General features: G+C 36.7%; 1 protein-coding gene across 2 annotated transcripts in view; it reads left to right on the top strand.

The window, feature by feature from the left end:
- RAB3GAP1 (RAB3 GTPase activating protein catalytic subunit 1) overlaps positions 1–27,146 on the top strand; it is a 122,884-nt gene that overhangs the window by 55,808 nt on the left and 39,930 nt on the right. For both annotated transcript variants that reach the window (XM_069577717.1, XM_069577716.1), the window contains 6 exons: positions 6,822–6,941; positions 9,712–9,877; positions 15,146–15,245; positions 19,054–19,135; positions 24,573–24,641; positions 26,282–26,355. In XM_069577717.1, coding sequence (XP_069433818.1) covers positions 6,822–6,941; positions 9,712–9,877; positions 15,146–15,245; positions 19,054–19,135; positions 24,573–24,641; positions 26,282–26,355 — 611 coding nt within the window. The remainder of the gene's footprint in view (positions 1–6,821; positions 6,942–9,711; positions 9,878–15,145; positions 15,246–19,053; positions 19,136–24,572; positions 24,642–26,281; positions 26,356–27,146) is intronic.

Below are 27,146 nucleotides of genomic sequence, written 5' to 3'. Positions count from 1 at the left end.
AGATATAGTTTCTTAATTGATAGCTTTACTAGGTTGGGAAAGTTCTGTTCTAGTTTGCTGGGAGCTTTAATATGAATGGATATTGAATTTTGTGAAATGTGTTTTCTACTTAAATTGATATGATCTTTTGTTTCTTTAGTTTTTTAATATGGCGATTACATGGATTGATTTTGATAGCTAATTAGCTCCACACCACCAGGATGAACTCTATTTCTACTATTTTGTGGTTTAACTTGCATTGATTTCCATAATTTTTACTTCTATAGCTGGATTTGATATGCTAATATTTTGTTAAGGATTTTAGTAGTAGTAGTAGTAGTAGTAGTAGTAGTAGTAGTAGTAGTCAAACTCAGTCATGTCCAACTCTTTGCGACCCCTGTGGACTGTAGCCTGCTAGGCTCCTCTGTGCATGGAATTCTTCAGGTAAGAATACGGGAGTAGGTTGCCATTTCTTACTGCAGGGGATCTCCCCAACCTAGGGAGTGAATCTGGGTCTCCTGCATTGCGGGCAGATTCTTTACCATCTGAACCACCAGGTAAGCCTCTGTTGAGGATTTTGGTGTCTGTGTTAATGAGAAATATTGGCCTACAGTTTTCTTACATTTTGGTTTTGATATCAGAGAAATGCTGGCCTCATAACATCAGTTGGGATGTATTTTGTTCTCTTCCGTTTTTTGAAAGAAATTGTGTAAAATTGATGTTGCTTTCTTTAAATGTTTGGTAGAATTTGTCATGGAAACCACCTGGGCCTGGAGGAGTTTTACTGAGGTAGCAGTCCCTTCTAAGGTCCAGGCATTAAGCAGAAGTCTTCGGTCCACTTCCTTGCCTCATGTATGCCCATATTCCTGAGGGGCCATTCAAAATGTTACAACCTCTGTACTGATTTGGATTGATGGAAAGCCCGTACACAGACAATACTTGATTAAATATAAAGGATACAGAAGGAAATTGATGTGCTCTTAGGTTACCTGGTAGAGAGATTGGCAACAACATCAGAAAAAATATGTGGCTTTTTCTCTCAGTGCCTCATAAGCAGGGGATGCTAATATCTGAATGACATCACACTTGCAGAAGCATAGTTTCCAAACCTAGACTCTTATATTTATGAGACTAGGGCATTCTTGGACATAGCCTAAGCTGTATACATACCAAAGACCACTTCTGCTGGGCTGGTTTATACCTTATCATCTCAGAGTGGTATGATTCACATTGCCATCGCTAAGCTAAATATGTGGTAGTCTCAGACATAAACAGACTTTTCTTCTGTCACTCTCAGTCTCTGTAGTCTATCAAAGCATAGTCATTTTGCCCTGTAAGTCATACTAATAGGCTTTTAGCATCTAAATGGTTTATTCTGTAAGATCCTGATCCCTAGTCACTAGCTGTTACGGTGTCTACCCAGAGTTGATAATCCCCTGGTTTTCTTCAGTCATTTTACATGCTTATTTCTGCCTTTAAGTTCCCTCTTTGTTTTTGTGACTCAGGAATCTCCTTTTTTTATCTCAAGTTCAGCTATGTATTTCAAAAACATTATCATATCTTACCAGGTGTTTTGGGGTGGAAGGGGACCTACATCATATCAACTTGCTGTATCACTTCCATATTTTTCCGTTTGATTTTTCTTAAGATTAGAAGGGTAACAACCAAACTTTTGAGAATTATTTGAAAATTAGACATATTAAAACTATGTGTTTTCTTTTATTTAACAAATGTTCTTTTAAAACATTTACTGTGAGTCAGATACTGGGCTATCAAGGATAAACTGTGGTCTTTGTCTCAGATAGCTTTTGGATTAGAAGGGGGTTTAGAGATAAGGGAACAGATGGCAGCACTGCTAAGTGCTTTCATGGGGGGCAGCACAGAGCTTGAGGCAAACTCATAGGAGATACTGCCTTTCCAGATAGATCAAGTCAGGGAAATGTTTCCAGGAGAGGTGATACCTCACCTGAACCCTGTAGGCAAGTGAGAATAAGCCAGGTGAGTTTAAGTAAAAAGATATTCAAGGCAGAAGAAGAGCGTTAGTAGAGGTGATGATGCCTAACTGAACGTGAAGCCTGCAAATAGCTTGGTAAGCCTTGGGGTAAGCTGAGGATTGAGAATGGCAAAAGATGAGATAGTGTCTATGAATTTGGAGTCTAATGTGAACTAGGCATCTTAACAAGATTTCATAATCTCATATTTTTTAAATAGAATTTTGAAATTATAGTTGTTAAAAATTCTTACTTTCAGGGATACAAATTAATCATGAAGCTTCTTAGCAACTGAAGAATAACATACACATAAGTTTTCAGCTATAAGTATTTCCTTTTTTAAGTTGAACTAAAGACCCTGATGCTGGGAAAGATTGAGGGTAGGAGGAGAAGGGGACAACAGAGGATGAGATGGTTGGATGGCATCAGCAACTCAATGGACATGGATTTGGGTAGACTCTGGCAGTTGGTGATGGACAGGGAAGCCTGGTGTGCTGCAGTTCATGGGGTCGCAAAGAATTGGACACAACTGAGTGACTGAACTGAACTGAAAGTTAATAAAGCAGACCCCCCAAATTTGAAGTATAATGCAAAATATTTATACTATACATAGACAATGAATAAAGATTGTCAGAATGAGAAAAACCTAATATATGATTAATCAAACTTAAAATAATAGAACATTTATGTCAAATGCTGAGTTCTGATGGTTCAAGTTTATCAATCTATTTCTATTTTGTTATCTCCTAGTTTCAGTTTTTATATCAAACATCTGCCAGGTTAGCATTAGCCTTATCTAACTTTTTAAAAAGTATTTTGTAAAACTAGTCTTAAAAGTATGATGTTAATGAATCTGGATGTGGGTCCACACAGCAAAGCCAATTTACTGATACCGAGTTGTGGTGAAGGCAAGTACAGTGTTATTGCAGGTCACCAAACACGGAGAATGGGAAACTCATGATCAAAAGACCCGGCTTCGTGATAGCTTTCAGGGAAGGGTTTTCAAGGGCATTGTGAGGGAGGGGGCTGCATGGTCCGTGATCAGCTTGTGCTCAGCTCTTGGGTTGGTTGGCATCAAGGTAAAGTTTTGCACATCATCAATTTTCTCGCTCCAATCAGTTTGGGGGCTTCGTGCTTGCAGTCAGCAGTTTTCATCTGGTGGGGTCTGGTTTCTGTAAAAACAACTTAGGAATGTGTGTCAGACCTTTATATTTTTCAAGGAACTGGGAGTTTGATGACTCTACTATGTGGTTGATTTATAATCTGAATTGTTATGTTTCCCAACCCAACATCTTTTGGTTTCTACATGTTCACATATCCTGATAATTAATGCTTGAACCAGCTTTTAGAGACCCAGGAGGAGGTCTGGGAGATGAAAATAAAAGCCTCTTTCTTCAAAAGACAGGGACACAGGCACTTGCTTACAGTTTCATGATCAAGTTTTATAGTTCAGGCAAGGTGGTGGTTTAGTCGTGTCCGACTCTTGTGACCCCATAGACTATAGCCTGCCAGGCTCCTCTGTTCATGGGATTCTCCAGGCAGGAATACTGGAGTGGGTTGCCATTTCCTTCTCCAGGGGATCTTTCCCACCCAGGAATTGAACCTGTGTCTCGTGCATTGCAGGGAGAATCTTTACCAACTGAGCTATGAGGGAATCTTAATGATGTGACTTATTGGCTGCTTCTCTCTGCCTCCTTTTATACGTATCCTTTAAACACCTTCTAATGGCTAATTTAGAAATTTAGTCCCTCATTAGAAATTTAGTCCCTTGATTGATTGCTATTTATTTAAAAAAATAGTCATAGAAATGATAGACATTAATTTTAGCAGACATTTATGTCCAAATGCAAATTTATGAACTCTTTTGTGAGCAGAGGGTGTGGTAGGTAGGTTCATAAGTCCTGTTAATATTCATCCACAAACATAGTTAACAGAATTTTCTTTTGTGATGAGAACTTTTAAGATTTTTAAGATTTATTCTCTTAGCAACTTTCAGATGCACAGTACAGTATTATTAACTATAGTCACCATGTTGTACATTACATCCCCATAGTTTACTTCCTTTATAACTGGAGATTTATATCTTTTGGTCTCTCCACCATTTCCGCCATGTCTCACACACCACCTCTGGCAGCCACCAATCTGTTGTCTCTATCTAGGAGCTTGGTGCGTTTTTGTTTGTTTGTTTTTATTCCATATGTAAGTGAGATCCTCTGTTATTTCGTCTTTCTCTGTCTGACTTGTTTCACTTAGCATAATGTCCTCACGTCCGTGCATGTTGTTGCACATGGTAAGGTTTCAGTTTTTCTATGACAGAATAATAATCTGTTGTGTGTCTGTGTGCGTGCTTAGTCGCTTCAGTCGTGTCTGACTCTCTGTGACCCTGTGGACTGTAGCCCTCCAGGCTCCTCTGTCCTGCATATACATACACCACATTTTCTTCATTCATTCACCCATTAATGGATACTTAAGTTGTTTCCCTATCTTGGCTTTTGTAAGTGGTGCTACAGTGTTCATGGGGGCACATAACTTTTTGAATTAGTGTTTTCATTTTCTTTGGATAAATACCCAGAAATAGAATTACTGGGTCATAAGGTAGTTCCATTTTAAATTTTTTTGAAGACGCTTTCATACTGTTTTTCCTACTGGCTGCACCAGTCTATATCCCCACCAACAGTGTTTGAGGGTTCCCTTTTTTTTTCTGCATTCTTGCCAATAGTTTTTCTTTTCTTTTTGATGATAATCACTCTAAAAGATATAAGGTTATATGTCATTGTTGTTTTGATTTGTATTTCCCTAATGATTAGTGAGGACTTCCCTGGTGGCTCAGACGGTAAAGCATCTGTCTACAGTGTGGGAGACCTGGGTTTGATCCCTCGGTCACAAAGTTCCATGGAGAAGGAAATGGCAACCCACTCCAGTACTCTTGCCTAGAAAATCCCATGGACAGAAGAGCCTGGTAGGCTGCAGTCCGTGGGGTTGCTAAGAGTCTGACACGACTGAGCGATGTTTAGCATCTTTTCATGTAGCTGTTGACCACATGTATGCATTGATCTTTTAAAGATAATAGCAATAGGGAAAATACATTTGAAATAAAAGAAGAGAGCATATTTAACAGAGGTAATGGGGTGGTATTTGAGATAAATCTTCAAAAAAAAAAGAATCTATTGATGTTCCATGATGACTGTTGAGTAGGGAAAACATTCCAGGTAGTGGAAACAAATACACTGAGGATTGACTTTTATTGCAGATGAATAGGAAGCAGTTCACTTTGGTTTATTTCTTATGAACAGGAGTATACACTGGCACAATTTTATGTGTATGGAGGGGGAGGAGGTAGTTTGGCAACAGCTATCAATGTTAAAGATGTTCAAGATGTTCTTTTAACCAGCAGCTTCTAAGAATTTGTCCCACAGTTATACCCTGTAGAAATTGTTGCATATTGTTACAGTAGCATAAAACTGGAAACAAAGTACTGACCAGTAGGGGAGATGAGCCTTTCAGAAGAAGGTACAGGAAGTATATTAATCTAATCTTTTTTGAGGATAAGATGGGTCAATGGACAGATGGAACGGTTTTGGAAGAATGACCAAGAACTATTGACAGTGGCTTCACTCTAGTTCCTGGGGATACCGAGGCAAATAAGTGCTTTTGTTTTATTTCTTCCAAGGATATTAAGAAAAGAAAGAAAAAAAAACTGTATATAAATAGATTTAGAGCCTAAAATTCACAGCTCTGGGTTCTTTGCAGTATTTGATGCTACTTCTACATAACTAATTTTGATTTCGGGGTAGGAGGGTAGAGAAGAGGTGAGAAGATGAAATAAACTTTTGATATCTAAACAGTAAACAGACTATGATTGGATTTAAAAAAATTTAAATGGTTTTTGCTGGTTTTGGGGAATTTCTTGAGACTGTTTGTAGAAAAGTATTCATAACTGTTTCTGTAGAGTTAAAATAGGCAAATGAGTAATGCCTTTTATAAATTTATATTAAAAATATTGTTAAATAAAAGCACAACAGGGAGTGAATAGGACAGGAATTTTCAGGAGGCAAGATTACCAGTTTGACCTTAATGTTTTTGTAAATTCTGGCTGCCGATTTGTGGTTTTTAATGGACTTGTCAACTAAATGAGAAGTTTCCATTATTGTAAGATACCAAGAGTAAGCCATTTTCTGATAATTTTGTGATTCCTATCTAATATGTGTTATTGAGTGAAAGAATATAATAATTCTCTAATTATGATACTAGAGTAAACTTGGAGAATTAAATGGCAGTCTGCTCCAGTATTCTTACCTGGGAAATACCATGGACAGAGGAGCCAGCAGGCTACAGTCCATGGGGTCACACACACCAAAAAAGTCAGATACGACTTAGCGACTAAACGAGAGTAAATTATGTTCTTTCTTAAACAGCACAAATATGACTGATAGTTATTTTTCTGACATTTAGGGAATCTATTAAACATTAACTCTCCACATTAGAGGACTTAATGTTATCAGCTAATTAATACAAGAAGTCAGTGCTGGCTTTCATGTTTTATTTTTGAAACCTAACTTTTAAGACAAAACTGATTATTTAACTTTTTTTCTTTGTAATTTCAGCAAATTGCTGCTAATTTGTAAAGAATGGAGAGAAAATAGTAGATGAATGATGTGAATTTGTGCCAAATGAAGGAAATTCAGGTTGTTATAGGTTCAGTTGCCATTTAAGAAGGAAAGAAATGAAGACCTGTGGTTCAAACCTAACTTTCTTTTAAGCGAAATATTTTTCATGTTTTCCAAATAATAGATTTTTGTGTTCTGACATTTTTGCCTATTTAATGGCAGTGATTCTTTTTTCTTTTTTAAGGTATGGACTACGAGAGTTTGTGGTGATAGCACCTGCTGCAAACAATGATGCTGTCCTCAGTGAATCTAAGTGCAATCTTCTTCTGAGCTCTGTGTCTATTGCTTTGGGAAACACTGGCTGGTAGGTAGACATTTCAAAACACCTAGACTATTTTAAATTAAAATCTATGAAGGAAACTGCTTACTAAATGTTAGGTTTTTGATTAATATAGGATTAGTATTTGTACATTATGATACTGGAATATTATATGTAAGGACCAAGGTCAGTTTTCATTCCAATCCCAAAGAAAGGCAATGCTAAAGAATGCTCAAACTACCACACAATTGCACTCATCTCACGTGCTAGTAAAGTAATGCTCAAAATTCTCCAAGCCAGGCTTCAGCAGTACGTGAACCGTGAACTTCCAGAGATCAAATTGCCAACATCCGTTGGATCAAGGAAAAAGCAAGAGAATACCAGAAAAACATCTATTTCTGCTTTATTGACTATGCCAAAGCCTTTGACTGTGTGGATCACAATAAACTGTGGAAAATTCTGAGAGAGATGGGAATGCCAGACCACCTGACCTACCTCTTGAGAAACCTATATGCAGGTCAGGAAGCAACAGTTAGAACTGGACATGGAACAACAGACTGGTTCCAAATAGGAAAAGGAGTTTGTCACAGCTGTATATTGTCACCCTGCTTATTTAACTTCTGTGCAGAGTACATCATGAGAAACACTTGGCTGGAAGAAGCACAAGCTGGAATCAAGATTGCCACGAGAAATATCAATAACCTCAGATATGCAGATGACACCACACTTATGGAAGAAAGTGAAGAGGAATTAAAAAGCCTCTTGATGAAAGTGAAAGAGGAGAGTGAAAAAGTTGGCTTAAAGCTCAGCATTCAGAAAACGAAGATCATGGCATCTAGTCCCATCACTTCATGGGAAATAGATGGGGAAACAGTGGAAACAGCGTCAGACTTTATTTTTTTGGGCTCCGAAATCACTGCAGATGGTGATTGCAGCCATGAAATTAAAAGACGCTTCCTCCTTGGAAGAAAAGTTATGACCAACCTAGATAGTATATTCAAAAGCAGAGATATTACTTTGCCGACTAAGGTCCGTCCAGTCAAGGCTATGGTTTTTCCAGTGGTCATGTATGAATGTGAGAGTTGGGCTGTGAAGAAGGCTGAGCACTGAAGAACTGATGCTTTTGAACTGTGGTGTTGGAGAGGACTCTTGAGAGTCCCTTGGACTGCAAGGAGATCCAGCCAGTCCATTCTGAAGGAGATCAGCCCTGGGTGTTCTTTGGAAGGAATGATGCTAAAGCTGAAGCTCCAGTACTTTGGCCACCTCATGCAAAGAGTTGACTCATTGGAAACGACCCTGGTTCTGGGAGGGATTGGGGGCAGGAGGAGAAGGGGACGACAGAGGATGAGATGGCTGGATGGCATCACTGACTCAATGGACACGAGTTTGAGTAGACTCCGGGAGTTGGTGATGGACAGGGAGGCCTGGCGTGCTGCGATTCATGGGGTCGCAAAGAGTCGGACACGACTGAATGACTCAACTGAACTGAACACAAAAATTCTTTAGGGAAAACATATCTAAAGGGAAACTTACTGAAATATTACATGAATATTTAAAATGAATAAATTGTACTGTTTTTGTATTTTGCTTCCAAATGTTTATTTAAATTTTGATGCAAAATCAGAACATGGAAGCAACCTAGATATCCATCAAGAGATGAATGAATAAAGAAGTTGTGGTACCTAAACACAGTGGAATATTACTCAACCATGGAAAGGAATGAATTTGAGTCAGTTCTAGTGAGGTGGATGAACCTAGAGCCTATTCTACAGAGTGAAGTAAGTCAGAGAAGAACAAATAAGTATTGTACATTAACATATATGTGGCATCTAGAAAGATGGAACTGGTGAACCTATTTGTAGGGCAGCAGTGGGGATGCAGACATAGAGAACAGACGTACAGACACGATGAGAGAGAAGGTGGGACCATTGAGAGAGTAGCACTGAAGCATATACCATATGTGAAATAGAGAGCCAGTGGGAACTGAAGCATATACCATATGTGAAATAGATAGCCAGTGGGAATTTGTTGTGTGACTCAGAGCTCAACCCAGGGCACGGTAACAACCTAGAGGGGTGGGATGAGGTTGGAGATGGGAGGGAAGGGACATATGTATACCTATGGCTGATTCATGTTGACGTATAGCAGAAACCAACACAACACTGTAAAGCAATTATCCTCCAATTAAAAATAATTTTAACAATACAAAAAAATATCTAAAAACTTGATAACAGAACATCACCTTGTTCAGCCTCACCTAGGACTATGCATTCAGGTAACTTGAAGTTTTTGTTTCTCTGCAGATGTTTTCAAATGACTGAAAGTGCTACAAGTATTGATTTTTGAAGTTAAGATAGATTTTAGTGAGTAGGCTAATTTGCAGATATGGAAATCTTTGAATAAGGAGGAACAACTGTATCTTCAAATGATTAAGTAAAATATAATTCACCACTAATGTAGGTTTAATTTGTATTGTTTAATACCTGTGAATCAAGTTTAATATGACCTTGAAAATCCTAGTAGGTAGGATCACTTTTATTCAAGAAAATTTTTATTCTGCTTTTTTTTAATGATTTTTCAGCCATTTAAAAATAATTTTCTGACTGTACAGTGCCACTTGATAATTTCTTCAGTTTATTAGTGTAAGGAGAAAATAAACTAATAATGCCTTTGTTGTAAATATGTCTGTGGAATGTTCCTTGTTTATTTCTTTAGATATTTGAGATTAAAATAATGTTATACTGTAAAGCGAGATTTAGAAGCTATTCAATGTTTCATGAACTTAAAGTCTATTCTTGTTAATTATATCCTACAGCCAGGTGCCACTCTTTGTGCAAATTCATCACAAATGGCGAAGAATGTATGTGGGTGAATGTCAGGGTCCTGGTGTCCGAACTGATTTTGAAATGGTTCATCTTCGAAAAGTGCCAAATCAATATACTCATTTATCAGGTCTGCTGGATATCTTCAAATCAAAGATTGTGAGTTGGCATTGATACTTTGTCTTACCTGGGATCCAGATAAAAGTAGTAATTTAGTAATTTTATTGATTTCATAGAAATATTTCTCTCTAATATTGATAATTACTTAGAAGAAAGATGTAATTGATTATAAAAATTACTGTGTGTATCTAAAGAAACAAATATCCAATTAGTTTTCAGTGTACAAACTAAAAACTAGTTTGTATGCTAGTTTTGGTTGTTCGGTTGGTTAACATTTAGATACTGTGTTAACTCTTTATATTCCTTTTTCTCTAACAGTAATATTGCCAACCCTCCCCCATGTGAGTGGGCCTTTATGTAGCTGCTTGTTGGGGACTCTGAGCAACTGAGATGTGAACTCTTTGGGTTCTAAATTGCTATATTTCCCCCCAAGGGTCTATTTGATATTTAAAATTAATCTGGCTTATAATGCTATGGCTGAGGGCAACAGGGCTAACTTGAATGTGCTCAGTACATCTTTATTTTTCTCTAAAAACACTATAACAGAGATATGGAGGACTTGCCTATGCTACTCTTTTACAAAGTAGCTGTCCTAGACTCCTTAAAAATAGCAGTTTCATGATAGGCCATACAAAGGCTGGGAGCTATTTAGCTTATAAGAGACTAAAGTGATGTAACAACTAAAGGCAGTGTGTGATCCTTGATCACAGCGAAGTAGCCATAAAGGACACAATTGGGACAGTGGGACAGTTTTAATATGGACTATATATTAGAAAATAATATCAGTGTTAAAATTCTTGAGTGTGATAATTATGTTATGGTTGTATAGGATAATATCCTTGTTCATAGGAATCATATGCTGAATGAAGTATTTAGAGGTGAGTTGCCATGATGCTTGCAATTTACTTTCAGAAGTTTCAGTCAAAAAGATCATGTGGGTATTCATTATGCTAGCTTTGCAAGCTTTCTGAAGGTTTACAAATTTTGAAAATTAAAAAAATAAGAAAATGCTGAAATTTCTTTTTTTAAACATATATTACTTGTAGAAAGATATTTGGGATTAGAACATCTTAAACGTATGTTTTCAGTGTTGAGGCTGTAAATAGCATGGTGCTAGGATTATCACTACAAAGATGAATCTATTTGATATTTTTAAAAAGTACATGTACCAGGTTAAGAAATTAAAGAGGTTCTTTATATCCTTAGTCCCTTTCCTCAAAATACCTATTGCTAGCTGTTTCTTGTGATTATCTCCATTAAACAAATGATAGAAGTATGTCTTTTAGAAAGTTCCCTGTCTATATGCAACTCTTCCCCCAAAACCCTTCTGGGCCTTGAATGCTGTCTTAAACACTACTTAATTCTTCATGTGTTGCTTTGAGAAATTTTTGAAAAAGACAAATATGTGTTATTTCTACCCCGTTCCTTTGTTCTCACCAAATCTTCAATTATGTTTAATTATTTAAGATAAAATTCTAGTCAGATGCAAATATTAATGTTTTATTCCTCTTTTTAAAAACATTAGTGAAAGTTATTTTCATGGATCTTTTACTCCTCTACATAACTCAGCTTCTTCCTGAACCTAGGGACCACGCTGATTTGTGAAGCCTGATTTAGAATATGACTGTTAAAAAAAAACAGTGTTCCTAATCAGTTTATTACATCGTCTTTCAGAACTTTTACAAACCTCACTGGTCTAAATACAAAAGTTGATTTGGTAAGAGTTGAACTTAAAATAATTGAGACCTGTTTTGGGTACTTTATTGGTATTACATAAAACTACTTAATATGCAACTCTTTTATACGGTCTTTATAAATCTGTCTTTATAAATATTACCCTTTGAATCTACTGGATGTGTTCCAAGGCACTTTAGCCCCACAGTGACAATTTATTTCATTTTCACATGAATCTAATATTTTGAAAAGGCTTCCTTGGCAGAGTGGCAGCAGAGGGTGGTTGTCCTTGGAGTCACATAAAGTTTAAATTTAAATCCTCTTTTGCCACAATCTTTTAAATGTTTGAAAGCACTCTCATACAGTAGCGTTTCCTTTTTCAATTTAGACATTCTTCATTCTATCAGATGTTCTTTATATTTCATGGTTTTATATTCTGATTTGGATATTTATCTTTCTTAGAACTGTATTTCTTCATGTTCTGGGGAAATTTTGTTTGCAGGCTCATTTTTAATGTCATCTTTTTGTAGTTTTAAACTTTCCTATCTTCTCTAGTGGTTTTATAATTTTGTGATTGCTTCTTATCTGTAGACTATTTCAGAAGCCTGTCTTAAAATGGTGTTTGAAGCCTCTTGCTCAGTGTTGATACTGTGGTATTGCACATGAAGTCTTGGAATCATTGAATTGCTTGCTTGGATCATGAGTGAGTGAGTGAGTGAGTGAGTGAAGTCGCTCAATTGTATCCGACTCTTTGCGACCCCGTGGACTGTAGCCGACCAGGTTCCTCCATCCATGGGATTCTCCAGGCTGGAATACTGGAGTGGATTGTCATTTCCTTCTCCAGGGGATCTTCCCGACCCAGGGATCGAACCCAGGTCTTCCACATTGCAGGCAGACGCTTTAACCCCTGAGCCACCAAGGAAGCCTGGATGCTTGGATCATAGGATCACACAATTTTTTCTAGCCTGATACCTTCCAGCACAGCCACTACCCCAAGCTAGAGTACTCTGTCCATATGTCTGCCTTAAGCAGAGAGTCTTGTAGTACCCTCAGTCTGGGCTGAGTACTTTTGGATCCATTTAATGCAGTCCATAATCCTGGCTGTCTTCTGGAATTTAGCAAGCATGTGTCTTGGGTCCCACTTCATACTTTTAGTTTTCTGTACCTTTTCTATACCTTTTCTAGGGACCGTGAAGATAATTAAGTCATGTTTGATCCTGGCTGTTTCTTTTTGGTCATCTCTTTTTGTATTTGCCAACATTGCTATGTGACTGGAGCAGAGGTTATGTGTCAAAGTGACCTCATTATGGTTTCTAGATCATTACTGGTCTAGAATGACTGGTGAATGCTCATTTGGTACCTAAACCTAAGTAAAACGTAATTATTTCTGACCAGCTAGAATCTTACCTTGCTTCTATAGGACACAGCAGCCCAAAACTGAATTAGCTCCCTTTTTTTTGGCAGCTGTCTTGAGATTGAGTTTGTGTTCAGTTAAAGTTAGTAATGACATTTATAGCTACTGATGCTGAGCTAAAGGGTCTATGTTATTCTGACCAGCAGTATCAGAAACACCTGGAAACTGGGTAGATATGCAGGATATTGTTGAATCTACATTTTCACAAGCTCACTAGGTCATGCCTATACATATTTAATTCCTATTCCACATTAATATAGCTTAACCATTATTAAGGGAAGCTGAGATCATGAGATGTTTGGATATTATTAATTTTTATTATTATTAATGAGTATAAAGATAGATCTTAATTTTCTGATTCATTAATATAAACTATTTTGCATGAGTGACCATTTGTCACAGTCTTAACATTTTAATAAAATATTCAAGACTGGCTTTGAGTTTATTTTTATTTCAAAGGGAAAAAGACATCTTAAACCTAGTTTTACATTTTATAGCAATTTTACTTTATTTAAAAAATGAGTCACATTTTTTCTTTTACATTCAACATGGCTGAAGAGACTAGCAAGAAATTATATTTGTGTAATTAAAATTGTATAAGATATTTTGAAATAGTATTTTACTTAATAAATGTAATATCTCTTCCTGGTAGTAGTTTAAACAGCTTTTCTTTTGAAAGTTTATTTCTTTTTAAAAAAAATTTATTTTTAATTGGAGGATAATTACTTTACTATATAGTGATGGTTTCAGCCGTACATCAACATGAATCAGCCACAGGCATACACATGTCCCCTCCCTCTTAAACCTTCCTCCCCACTCCCTCCCCATCCTACCCCTCTAGACTGTCACAGAGCACTGGCTTTGGGTTTCCTGCATCATACAGCAAATTCCTACTGGTTAGCTATTGTACATTTGGTCATTTATATGTTTCAGCACTACTCTCTCAAGTCTTCCCACTGTGACCAAAATTCTGTTCTTTATGGCTGTCTCCTTTGCTGCTCTATAAATAGGATCATCAGTACCATCTTTCTAGATTTCATATATATGCGTTAACATACAAAATCTGTCTTTCTGACTTCACTCTGTATAATAGGGTCTAGATTAATCCACCTCATTAGAACTGACTCATGTGCTCCTTTTTATAGCTGAGTAATATTCCATTGTGTATATGTACCACAACTTCTGTATCCATTCATCTGTTGATGGACATCTAGGTTGCCTCCATATCCTAGCTATTGTACGTAGTACTGCAGTGAACATTGGGGTACCTGTGTCTTTTTCAGTTATGGTTTCCTGAGGGTATATGCCCAGTAGTGGGATTGCTGGTTCGTATAGTAGTTTTATTCCTAGTTTTTTAAGGAATCTCTATACTGTTTTCTATAGTGGCTGTTATCAATTTGCATTCCTGCCAATGGTGCATGAGGGTTCCCTTTTCTCCACACCCTCTCCAGCATTTATTGTTTGTAGACTTTCTGATGATGGCCATTCTGACTGGTGTAAGATGACACCTCATTGTGGTTTTGATGTGCGTTTCTCTAACAGTGTGTGATGGTGAGCATCTTCTCATGTGTTTGTTGGCCCTCTGTATGTCTTCTTTGGAGACATGTCTGTTTAGATATTCTGCCCAGGTTTTGACTGGATTGTTTCTTTTGCTGGTATTGAGCTGCATGAGCTGCTTGTATAGTTTGGGGATTAATCCTCTTTTAGTTGTATCCTTTGCTATTATTTTCTCCCATTCTGAGGGTTGTCTTTTCACCTTGCTTGTACTTTCCTTTATTGTACAAAAGCTGTTAAGTTTAATTTGGTCCCTTTTGTTTATTTTTGTTTTATTTCCATTACTCTAGGAGATGGGTCATGGAGGATCTTGCTATGATTCATGTCAAAGAGTTAAGCAGCTTTATTTTAATGTAATTTGTTCTCTGGCATTAATTTATCTCTTGAAGTTTTAGGCTGTGAGAATTTCCCCTATGAAAATGATTTCCTAAATTCCGCACCTTTGGCTCTAATAACTTCAGTGACTTAGTTTTCCTTTTTAATGGATAGAATGTCATACATACATTTTTTTATGGATGGTTTATGTGTGCCATATCTAACACTATAACCTGAAAATCCCCATGTCATAAAGGTAGTAATTCATCTATTTCAGTAGTTTGAAATTTGTGTCTGGTATTACAAGGGTACTAACATTTCATGGTATTGTCTTTGCATTTACTTCTTAGGGATGTCCTTTAACTCCATTGCCTCCAGTTAATATTGCTATACGGTTTACCTATGTTCTTCAGGATTGGCAGCAGTATTTTTGGCCTCAGCAACCTCCGGGTGAGATAATTTAGAACTATGTTCAGAAATTAAAAGTATTTAACAGTGTGTTTGAAGTATTTGAAATATTTGTAACTCATTTTTAATGTATATAGTATTGCTAATTTCATTGCCCTTATCACTTTTTTTGCTCTTGAAAATTGTAGGTTTTTCTAGAGACAACTCTAGAATTACCCTAGACAGTTACTCTAATTGTCAGTTACTCTCTACTTGACAATCTGTCTTTGAAAAAAATATTATTTATAAAGCATTCCCTTGCTGTGGAACATTGTGTGCTGAAAATTAGTACGTAATGAATGATTAAAATGTCTGCTTTCAGAATATAAGAAGAGAAACCTCTCTCCTATGCTGAGAACAGACGTGCACAGAACCTTATAGAGAGTAGAGTTTGAAGAAGAGGGCTAAATAAGGAAAGCAGAAAAGGAAAAAAATGTATATATACACATATGCTAGGAAGAGCTGTAGAATATTTTACTTTAACTCGTGTTTTTATAAAAATTAATGAAAATCATTTTACCTACTTAGCCATTGATGTACAGATTCATTTCAGTTCAGTTCAGTCGCTCAGTCATGTCCGACTCTTTGTGACCCCATGAACTGGAGCATGCCAGGCCTCCCTGTCCATCACCAACTCCTGGAGTTCACTCAGACTCATGTCCATCGAGTCAGTGATGCCATCCAGCCATCTCATCCTCTGTCGTCCCCTTCTCCTCCTGCCGCCAATCCCTCCCAGCATCAGGGTCATTTCCAATGAGTCAACTCTTCGCATAAGGTGGCCGAAGTATTGGAGTTCCAGCTTTAGCATCAGTCTTTCCAAAGAGCACCCAGGACTGATCTCCTTTAGAATGGACTGGTTGGATCTGCTTGCAGTCCAAGGGACTCTCAAGAGTCTTCTCCAATACCACAGTTCAAAAGCATCAATTCTTCGGCGCTCAGCTTTCTTCACAGTCTAATTCTCACATCCATACATGACGGCTGGAAAAACCATAGCCTTGGCTAGACTGACCTTTGTTGGCAAAGTAACGTCCCTGCTTTTGAATATGCTATCTAGGTTGGTCATAACTTTTCTTCTAAGGAGTAAGCGTCTTTTAATTTCATGGCTGCAGTCACCATCTGCAGTGATTTTGGAGCCCAAAAAAATAAAGTCTGACACTATTTCCACTGATTCATTTAGTAGTCATTAATTTTTAGCCTATAAATTTGTGTCTGCCAGGGACACAGATATAAACAGACATTACCTAAGTTTTAGGAAACTCAGCCTGGTGTACATTTAGCCTAAGTAAGTGAGGTTTAAGTTCCTGCATATTTTCTCTCACATATAAGTGTAATTATATTCAAGTATATCTAGTAAGAAATTTAGTATCAACTTATAAATCATAGAAGGATTTTATTAGCCTGAAAACATTTTTCATTCTACCTCCCTCAGAGAGAATTACATTATAATAAAATAATATTCTTTACTGTTTATTTTTGTTCCAAGTGGTTGGTTGGTTTTTATAAGATTGAAAATAGTAAATTGATAGTTTTAGGATGATGCTAAAGTTAATGTAGTACATTTAGCTTTTGGTGGTTATATTTACTACTACTATTTTATAATACCACTGAATAATTTGAAATTCTTAATGTCTGATAAGAGAACTGCATCTAAACTATAGCAGAGGGAAATTAAAGCTTAAACTGAGATTTATATTAGAAGACTCAAATGTTTGTTTTAGTAATTTTAGTTCTTAAACAATACCCACCAGACAGTTTATAGTTGGCTTCTAGTTTTGAAGTTTTCAGTTCCAGCCTTCCTTTTCCTTTTTTCAAAAGTCATTCTAATAATAGTCAGTTTTTAATGATATCCCCAGATAGTATGGTCTGTTGATGATCTAAGAAGTCCAAGAAATCAGAATCTTAACATTATAATTCTGATTGCCAATAAGGCCTTTGTTAATGTTCTGTTGCAAGTTTTTAAAAATGAGTATTAAAATATTAACTTCTTCCTCAGTGGGTTGAAAGTCACATAAATTTTTAATATTTTCCCTTTTAAAGGGAAGAGACTGAACATATAATATGGGCTAGACACTGTGCATTTTATGTACTGTTTCATGTAATTCTCATTTACTTATGAGACAAGTGGGGCTTCCCTCATAGCTCAGTTGGTAAAGAATCCACCTGCAATGCAGGAGACCGCGGTTTGATTCCTGGGTCAGGAAGATCACTGGAGAAGCGATAGGCTACCCACTCCAGTATTCTTGTGCTTCCCTTGTGACTCAGCTGGTAAAGAATCCACCTGCAATGTGGGAGACCTGGGTTTGATCCCTGGGTTGGGAAGATCCCCTGGAGAAGAGAAAGGCTACCCACTCCAGTATTCTGGCCTGGAGAATTCCATGGACTATACAGTCCATGAGGTTGCAAAGAGTCGGACACGACTGAATGACTTTCATTTCACTTCACTTCACTTCACTCTATGAGACAAGTATTATTTTTCTTAGAAAACAAAAGTAACTGACTCAAGGTGACATGGTCACCAAGTGCTGACGTTCACATTTAAATCCTGGTCAAACTCCAAGTCGCATCATCCTTGGATTCTACAATGTTGCTTTTCACCTTTTAATTTAATTAAAATTTTATACAGGTATAGTCCAGTAATAATTTTTAGCTTGCTAAGTTTTTTAAAAAAATATTTTCGACTGTGCTGGGTCTTGGTTGCTGCTCAGATTTTCCTCTGGTTGTGGCGAGGCAGGGCTCCTTTTTACTTGTGGTGCCTTCTCTTATTGTGGCACACAGGCTTAGTTGCTCTGTGGCACGTGGGATCTTCCCAGATCAGGGATCAAACCAGTGCCTCCTGCACACTGGTAGGTGGATTCTTCACCACTGAGCCACCGTGGAAGCCCTGGCTCACTGATTTTAAACATGTGCTTATTATAAATTTTGAAGTTCTTTAATTCACATTTTATAATAAAACTAGTTATTTTGATCTCTGTTGTAAGCATTCTTTAGTTGAAAAAATGGAATGAATTGATTTGAGAAAATTTACTGACTCAAGTAATTGAACCATATTTAATGCTAATTTTAATAATTTAGTTAGGGTGTAGGTATTTGTCCAGCATGATTTTAGTGTATCTGTAAGTGTTCATAACTTAACAGTAGACTTTAGTAATTCACAGTGTTGTGTGAATAATTAAAAACAACCATTTGTATTACTTTGAAGACAAATCTTTTTGACGTCTTTGAGAAGTGTTTATTCTCCAAGAGGGATGAAACTAATGGGTGATTTACCTTCTAAATTTTCCTCTAATCTCAGATACCATTCATAATGGAATGGAAATTCTTTTCTATGCTTCAGATACTTCCATGTACTGTCAGCTTAAAGTTTTATTAATGATGACTAATTTGGGCTATTCTGAAATTAGTAATAGCAAAACTGATGAATGTAGATTGATGATTAAATTTTTTAATACTTATTTAATTGTTCTTTTAGATAACATTAATCACATACCTAGAAAATCTTTTAAATTTACAAGAATAATATTCTCTTGAATAGTATTTAAGGACTGTTTCAGAAGGGTAAAATTTAGAATGCAGGCTTGAATACAGCACTTTACAAACAGGAATTAAATGTATCCTTTTACTATAACTTTCCTTGTTTTTTTACTCTAACATTCTTGGAAGAAGTCTAATATCTGACAGCTTGCTCTCTAACTTGCTGTGTCTTAATGTAGATGGTTTTAAATCTATAATCTCTCAAAAGGTTGACATAACTAAATTTAAATTCTTTATTTTCTGCTTTTGGCTAATCTTGTGGAAATTTTTTTTTCTTTAGATATAGATGCCCTTGTAGGAGGAGAAGTGGGAGGCCTGGAATTTGGCAAGTTACCGTTTGGTGCCTGTGAAGATCCCATTAGGTGTGACTTTCATGATATCATTTGAATTATGGGACTTTAAAAATTCTATTTGATATTGATGTTACTGTGTTTTATAATACTGCAACCTCCTGGAATGAATGTAGTGCTGGAAATAGAGACCTACGTGTAATAATCTGTCCATCTTTTTTTTTTCCTCTGTAACTTAAGAAGTAAAAGAGGCTTTAAAGTAATATGTAAAACATATATAATACACTTCATGTATTCAGTTCAGTTCAGTTCAGTCACTCAGTTGTGTCCGACTCTTTGCGACTCCATGAATTGCAGCACGCCAGGCCTCCCTGTCCATCACCAACTCCTAGAGTTCACTCAGACTCATGTCCATCAAGTCAGTGATGCCATCCAGCCATCTCATCCTCTGTCGTCCCCTTCTCCTCCTGCCCCCAATCCCTCCCAGCATCAGAGACTTTTCCAGTGAGTCAACTCTTCGCATGAGGTGGCCAAAGTACTGGAGTTTCAGCTTCAGCATCATTCCTTCCAAAGAACACCCAGGACTGATCTCCTTCCAAATGGACTGGTTGGATCTCCTTGCAGTCCAAGGGACTCTCAAGAGTCTTCTCCAACACTGCAGTTCAAAAGCATCAATTCTTCGGCACTCAGCCTTCTTCACAGTCCAACTCTCATATCCATACATGACTACTGGAAAAACCATAGCCTTGACTAGATGGACCTTTGTTGGCAAAGTAATGTCTCCTCATGTATTAAGTATATATTGATATAATACATCAATATAATATAATATATAATATAAAGTAATATACAATAATCACATTAATACATTAATGTAATTAAGTGTATATTAATACACTTAATGTATAAGGAATCTCTTCCTTATAGAAGTGATTCTTGACCTACTTTGGGGAAACATTTTAAATATTGAAAAGCACAGACATTGTCATATAACACAAATTTTCATGTGTCCATCACCCAGAGTTAACAATTTTTTGCATTTTTCCTGGCCACTTTTTCACAATTAAGACTTAAATAAGAGACACAAAGATGACCTTATAGGTTACCCAATTGCTTTTCTAGAAGAGCTACTGAACTTAAAAAAAAGAATAAAAACAACTGTTTCATGAGAAAAGGTAGGGGTTGGAAAACTTCATCACTGATAGCAAAATATTTGGAAAATATAAACAGTGCTTATATAAAAACTATCTAATTTGTTAAACTATTTGGTTATTTTAAAATATATATATATTCACATTTTGTCGTTCAGTTGCTAAATTGTGTCCTACTCTGCGACCTCATTGACTGCAGCACTCCAGGCTTCCCTGTCCTTCACTATGTCCTGGAGTTTGCTCAAATTCATCATGTTCATTAAGTCAGTGATGCTATCTAGCCATCTCATTCTCGGCTACCCTCTTCTCCTTTTGCCTTCTTTAATACTTTCACTTAAATGTAGAAATAATAATACTTCTAACTTAAAATCACTTAAGGGAGACAGTAAAGTGGATATCTTTTAAAAATTGCTATTTATTATATGTGCCAGACACTGTGCTAAGAGGAAGATCCTGAAGTAAGTAAAACTGACAGATTCTTCCTTCTCGGCATTTGTAGTCTAATTAAATAAAATAGATGAACTAATCACCTAAGTAAACTTAGAATTATAAATCATGGAATAATTTGAAGGAAAAGTATAGAAAGTATTGACAGTAAAATGAGTGACTAGTTTAGATTTGTATGCCATCAGTAAAGTTTTCTCAAGGGAAAGGGTATTTACTCTGAGTCTCAATTAGGGAAGAATTTAGCCAGGCAGAGAATGAGAGAACGACTATTCCAGGTGCAGGGAAGAGCCTGTGCAAAGCACCTTAATGCGGGAAAGAGCTTGGGAAGTCTACTGAAGGAACTGAAAGGTGGCTGTCACGGCTAGAATGCAGTGAGCAAGCAAGAAACGCTGCGGGGGTGGATACAGATACAATTGTGGCTCCAGTGGGGTCGTTTATTTGAATTTTACTTAGAGAAGATTTTAGGGGGAGAGCAATAAACTGATCTGATAGAAGTGTGAAGATTTTAATTATTAAATATTTCTTCCAAATCTATATCGTGATGAGGAGTCAGTCAGCAAAGGAACAAGTGATTGAAGGACACAGAAATAAGTTGAGGCTAAGATGGTGCGTGTGGCACACAATTTAAATCAGACTGATTAGCAAATATTGTGGGCACAGTGCTTTTGAAAAGGCATCTTTAATAGTGAAAGAGGAAATGAAGAGCCTTTTTCATTATCTTGTCTCATTGTCAAAGAAATTTTTCTATAGTTAGAGGGAGAGGAGAGGACTTAATCATAAAAGCTTAGGAATTGAATTTGAGGTTCATACTTTAAAAAATTCAGTAGTGTATAGTTTTTTTTTGTTTATTTTTTTGAGTTTATTTATGAATTTCTTTTATTTTTTTTTATTTTATTTTTAAATTTTATTTTAGTTTTTTATTTTTTAAATTTTAAAATCTTTAATTCTTACATGCATTCCCAAACATGAACCCCCCCTCCTACCTCCCTCCCCATAACATCTCTCTGGGTCATCCCCTTCAAATCATTCTAATCATTTAAACAATATGATATCACGTATTATTTGTGGTCATTTTTTACCTTAATTTTATTATGAATAATAAATTCATGTTCAGTGCAAAAAAAATGTAAAAATGGGCAAAAACCCTATGTTTAGTAGTCACATTGTCTAGTTGCAAACTGTAATAGTCAACTCTAATTCAAGCAAAAAATCAGTTTATTGGATAGATACTTAGTAACTCAAATGTTTAATTGGGACCATTGTAGAACCAGGCTCAGAAAATAGCCTTGAGCCAAGCCTGCCTAGTTGTCTGGTTCATAACCCGGGTTACACTGCATTGTTTTGGAGTCCTGGCCCACTGTGAATTCCTAACTGTGCTTACAGATTCAGATTCTCAGACTGCAGTTGCCAGTTAGTCAAGCATCACCGAAGAGCAGAAAAATGAAGTAATTGACTCTTTTGACTTCTGTATTCTCTAAACATAACAAGTGAGATCAGAATCTAGACAGGAGGAAAAAAAATCACTAAATTTATAATCACCTACTCACAGGTGATCATGGACAACAGCTTGCTATAAGTGCTTCCAGCCATTTTTCATATGAATTAAGTGTGTATATGTACGTGTTTATGTGTATATATGCAGCCGATCCCCCCAACACCACCCTCAAGTTGACTTGCTAGGAGAACTTGTAGGACTCAACATATAGCTGTGCTCATGCTTATTTACTAAGCAAAAGGATATGGTGCAAAAATCAGCAAAGGGAAAAGGCATATGGGGTGAGGTCCAGAGCAAATGAAGGACAAACTTCATCTTCCCATGTAGTCACACAGGACACGTTTAATTCCCCCAGCAATGAATTGTGACAGTATGTGTGAAAGGCTGTCTACCAGGGAAGCTCACTAGAGGCACAGCACTTAGAAGTTTTAATCAGAGACTGGTCATGTAGGCTTCCTCTGGCTAGCATGTACCAGAAGAAAACCAGATGTTTCCATCAACCATGTTTTTGGCACAGGTAATTTAGGCACAAGGAATGATAAGAACCCTCCTGAAATTCAAGTTCCCAGATGCCAAACCAGGGACTAGCCTTGCAAGTAATCCTTTCTCAGTGTTAGGCCTGGTATGGTAACTCTTTTCTGCAGTATTTTTATTTATTTTATAAATGTATGTCATCATACATTTTTTTGTGGCTTGTTATTCTGCAATTTAATTTTCATCTATAAAAAGAGGTCAGCAAACTATGACCTGTGGACCAAATCTGATTAGTGGCCTGTTTTTATATATATAATGAGCTAAATCACCATAGTTTAACGGGCTAAACTCTGGATGGTGAAACTGCAGCCCAAAAGATGTCCCTACAGTTAGCCCATGAATGTGCCTGGAATCTGTATGCACCGTGGATGGTCTTCACGGGGTTAGGTCTTGTTCATCCCATGCCCTTCCCAACACGCACCCCTTCTGATGCAATGGAGCTTAGGGATCTGCTCAGCCTCCAGCAGAGCCTGCACCAGATTTCCAGCAGATCTGCTCAGAATTTGATGCCTCTTAGCCAATCTACCCTTCATGGGTCTCCACCAGGGAAAGCCACCCCAAGCACACCAAAGGCTCAGGGGGTGAAGTCTCAACCCAAGAAAATTAGAGCGGAAATCATGCTCCCTAACCTCATGAGACAGTGAGACTTCCCCTCCCAGATCTCCTTCATAAGGAAGACTGGTGACGGTCAACCTCAAGGTCAAGCTGCACCAATGCCTCCTGATGATGGACCCCGAGAGCCTTAGAGAGCAGCTGTCCCCAACCTTTCTGGCACCAGAAACGGCGTTCATGGAAGACCAGGGTGGGGAATGGTTTCAGGATGATTCAAGCACATGACATTTATTATGTACTTTATTTCTATTATTATTATTACCTCAGATTCCTGGGTTGGGAAGATCCCTTGGAGAAGGGAATGGCAACCTACTCCAGTTTTCTTTCCTGGGAAATCCTGTGGACAGAGGAGCCTGGCGGGCTACAGTCCATGGGGTCACAAAGAGACACGACTTAGTGACTAAACAACAATAAGGGACTAAAAGTGGTTTTACATTGTTGAGGGTTTTAAAAGAAAAAAACAAGAATATAGCAAACAATTGATACATGGCCCATAAAAAGCACAAAATACTTCCCAGAGGGTCCTTTGTAGAAAAAGTATGCCAATCCCTAAACTATATAAAAATGATATTTTCAAAATTGAGATATAACAACGTACCATAAAAGTCACAATTTTAAAGTATACACTTTAGTGTTTTTAGGGTTCAGAGTTGTGCAACCATCATTAGTATCTAATTCCACAACATTTTCATTACCCCAAAAAGAAACCCCTCGCCTCTTAACTATCACCACCCCTACCCCACCTCTTGCCCCCACCATCCCAGTCTCCCTAGAGCCTCTGGCTCTAGACTGATATTAATGTACTTTTTGCCTATATGGATTTTCCTTTTCTGGACATTTCATATAGGTTGGATTATACCATATGGGACCTTTTGTATCTGGCATTTTCACTTAGCATCTTTTAGAGGTTGATCCACATTGTAGCGTGAATCAGTGTATCATTGCTTTTTGTGGCCATATAATACACTGTTCTATGGAATAGTGCTGCATTTTACTTAACTCATCAACTGACAAACATTTCGTTTACTTATACTTTTTGATTATTATGTATAGCATGGTTTTTTCTTGCAGACATTGATATAAATATGCCATCATTTGCTAAACCAGGTGCTTGCAGTTTTATTATATTACAAATCATGAACATTTTTAGCATACTTTTTGGGGTATATTTCCAGTTATTTACTGAGAATACAATTCTAGAAGTAGAATTGTTGAATCAGAGTATATATACATTATTAAAGCTTCATATATATTGCATGTTTTGTTTCAGTGAACTCCATTTAGCAACTACATGGCCTCACCTGACTGAAGGTATCATTGTGGATAATGATGTTTATTCGTAAGTATGTTAAAAATAGTACATTGAGAGTCACAGATTCCAAAAGACTAAACTAAATGCCCAGTGGGTTAGCAATTTTTCTTTGAATCAATTTCTGATATGGTTGTTTACTTTTGTTTTTAAAGATCAGTTTTTAGACTGGCTGATGTATATTAGAAATGTGTTTTAAGCTGTAGACTTTGGAGACAGGATCCTTAGTTCCAGGGTGGTGAGCAGTGTGAATCTTACTTGGGCTTAGCAAAGATGTCTCTAGTTAGTTTGGGAGTCAGTGCATAATTCTGTTGGACTTTTTGTAGCTGGTAAGAACATTTGATAAGGACTTTTAAGAGATGATGGTCATTAAAATACGTAGGGAGAACATTTGATCATTCAGTGCCATAAATAACAAAACATCCATATCATATACTCCTGTGCAATGGAAAAATTGCACAGGAAAAAATTGAAAATTCAGTAAGATGAGGGCAGGGATTCCTTTATTAGCACATAATCTGGCTAGAATAGTGGCTGAGTAAAGCTTCAAGACCACTGGACTAAACAGCATGGCTTCCAAGAACTCCAGGAGGAGAACAAAGTTTTGAAAACAGATGAGCTCGTTGGTATCACTGAGCTAGTTGGTGTAATGGAACAATTGAACAGAAGAACCTGATCGCTGGGGTGGGGAATGATCTCAGTCCTTTATTAACTGCCTTGATTAGGTCAAAACCTGGACTGAACAATTTCCCTTGCATTATGTCATTTAATTTCCACTAAAACCCTAGAGGGAAAGAATGTGTCTGTCATAAATATGAAGAAACCCAAAAAAAAAAAAAAAAATTGCAGCGAGCCCTATCCCAGAAGAATGTGGGGAAAGAGGAATGTAATTTTGGTATCTTCTCATGCTTGATGCAAAACAGTGAGAAATAGGACACTTTAAAAAAAATAGTTAAAATAAATGTGTTCGATTTTCTGATGGTAAAAGTAACACAGGCTTTTAAAATCAGATAATTTAGATGGGTATAAAGAAGAAAGATTACCTACAATTCTGTTACTTAAAAAATAACCAGTTAGCATTTAAGGGTATTTCTTTTTAAAGTATAAATTTATGTATTAATTTGCTTTATTCATAAATACAGTTATTCATTAAATAGATGTAGATCTGTGTTGTCAATTTGTAAAGTACTGCATAATATCCCATTAAGCGAATGCAGCATAATCTGTTTAACTGAGAAAATGGGGTACTTGATCTTGTGCAAATTTTTATAGTTTTCTTTTTATTAATAAATACTGTAATAAAAAACAGATTAGGATTATTGTACATTTTTGCTTGTTTCTCATTTTGTTTTATTTATTTCTAAAATATTCTCATTAGGTTATCATTATATGTTACCTGATCAGAATCATTTTTATGCTTTTTGATTAGTTTGTTCTGATTTTGGTTTTTCCTTTTGTACTTTTTTGTCTTAAGAATTTTGTCTTAAGGTTTTATTTTTAAAAACTCATCTAAATGGTCTTCTGCATGTGAATAGCAATAAGTTTAAGGGAGGCAAAATGGATTGCTTGTCCTTCTATATAATGTTTTCATTAAGACTGCATTTTGATAAATTTATGAACTTTGCAGATTGCTGTAAGTAGGATCTTGTGTTTATCATTTTGCATTTTAGTGATTTGGATCCTATGCAGGCTCCCCATTGGTCTGTTAGAGTTCGAAAAGCTGATAATCCTCAGTGTTTACTAGGTAAGATATTTATGTTCCTTTCCCGAAATACCACGTATTTGTCTATTCTCCAGATCAGGAACATTGGATGTATTCTTTATACTTTATTTCACCTATCTGAAAATTTTTTTTAAGTTTTTTACATTGTGACCTCCTCAGTTAACATCATTAAAAATTAATCTTTGTCAACAGCAGTGACTCCTTCTGGTTATTCTTAAAAAATACTGGCAGACTTTCTTGTCATTTAGTTTTAACCAGTCTACACCTCAAAATTCTCTTATGTTTTCCCAGGATCTGAGTTTTATTTTCCTAATGCTTTATGTCACTTTGTTTTTTCCTTCTGTGGCATACTCTGCTTCTTCCATTCTGGTTAGTGGAACCCCTTTTTGTCTTTTGTCATCCCTATATGCTTGCAGTATATGACAAGGATGAACACTGAATTTTATGATCTTATTAGAGCCTTTCTGTAGGGCTCTGTACTGTATCTGCAGATATATTTTCTGATAGAGGAAGAGGTGTAAATAATCTTGTATATGTCATAGGGATATTTGAAGTGAAATAACAGTATGTGAAAGTGAAAGTCACTCAGTCGTGTGTGACTCTTTGCAACCCCATGGTCTATACAGTCCATTGAATTCACCAGGCCAATACTGGAGTGGGTAGCCTTTCCCTTCTCCAGAGAATCTTCCCAACCCAGGGATCGAACCCAGGTCTCCTGCATTGCAAGCAGATTCTTTTCCAGCTGAGCCACAAGGGAAGCCCAAGACTTCTGGAATGGGTAGCCTATCCCTTCTCCAGCAGATCTTCCTGAC

Source organism: Ovis canadensis, chromosome 2 (assembly GCF_042477335.2).
Source record: "Ovis canadensis isolate MfBH-ARS-UI-01 breed Bighorn chromosome 2, ARS-UI_OviCan_v2, whole genome shotgun sequence".
In the NCBI taxonomy this organism is placed as follows: Eukaryota; Metazoa; Chordata; class Mammalia; order Artiodactyla; family Bovidae; genus Ovis; species Ovis canadensis.
The sequence above is the reverse complement of the archived record's forward strand: the minus strand, read 5'-3'. Positions and strand labels throughout refer to the sequence as shown.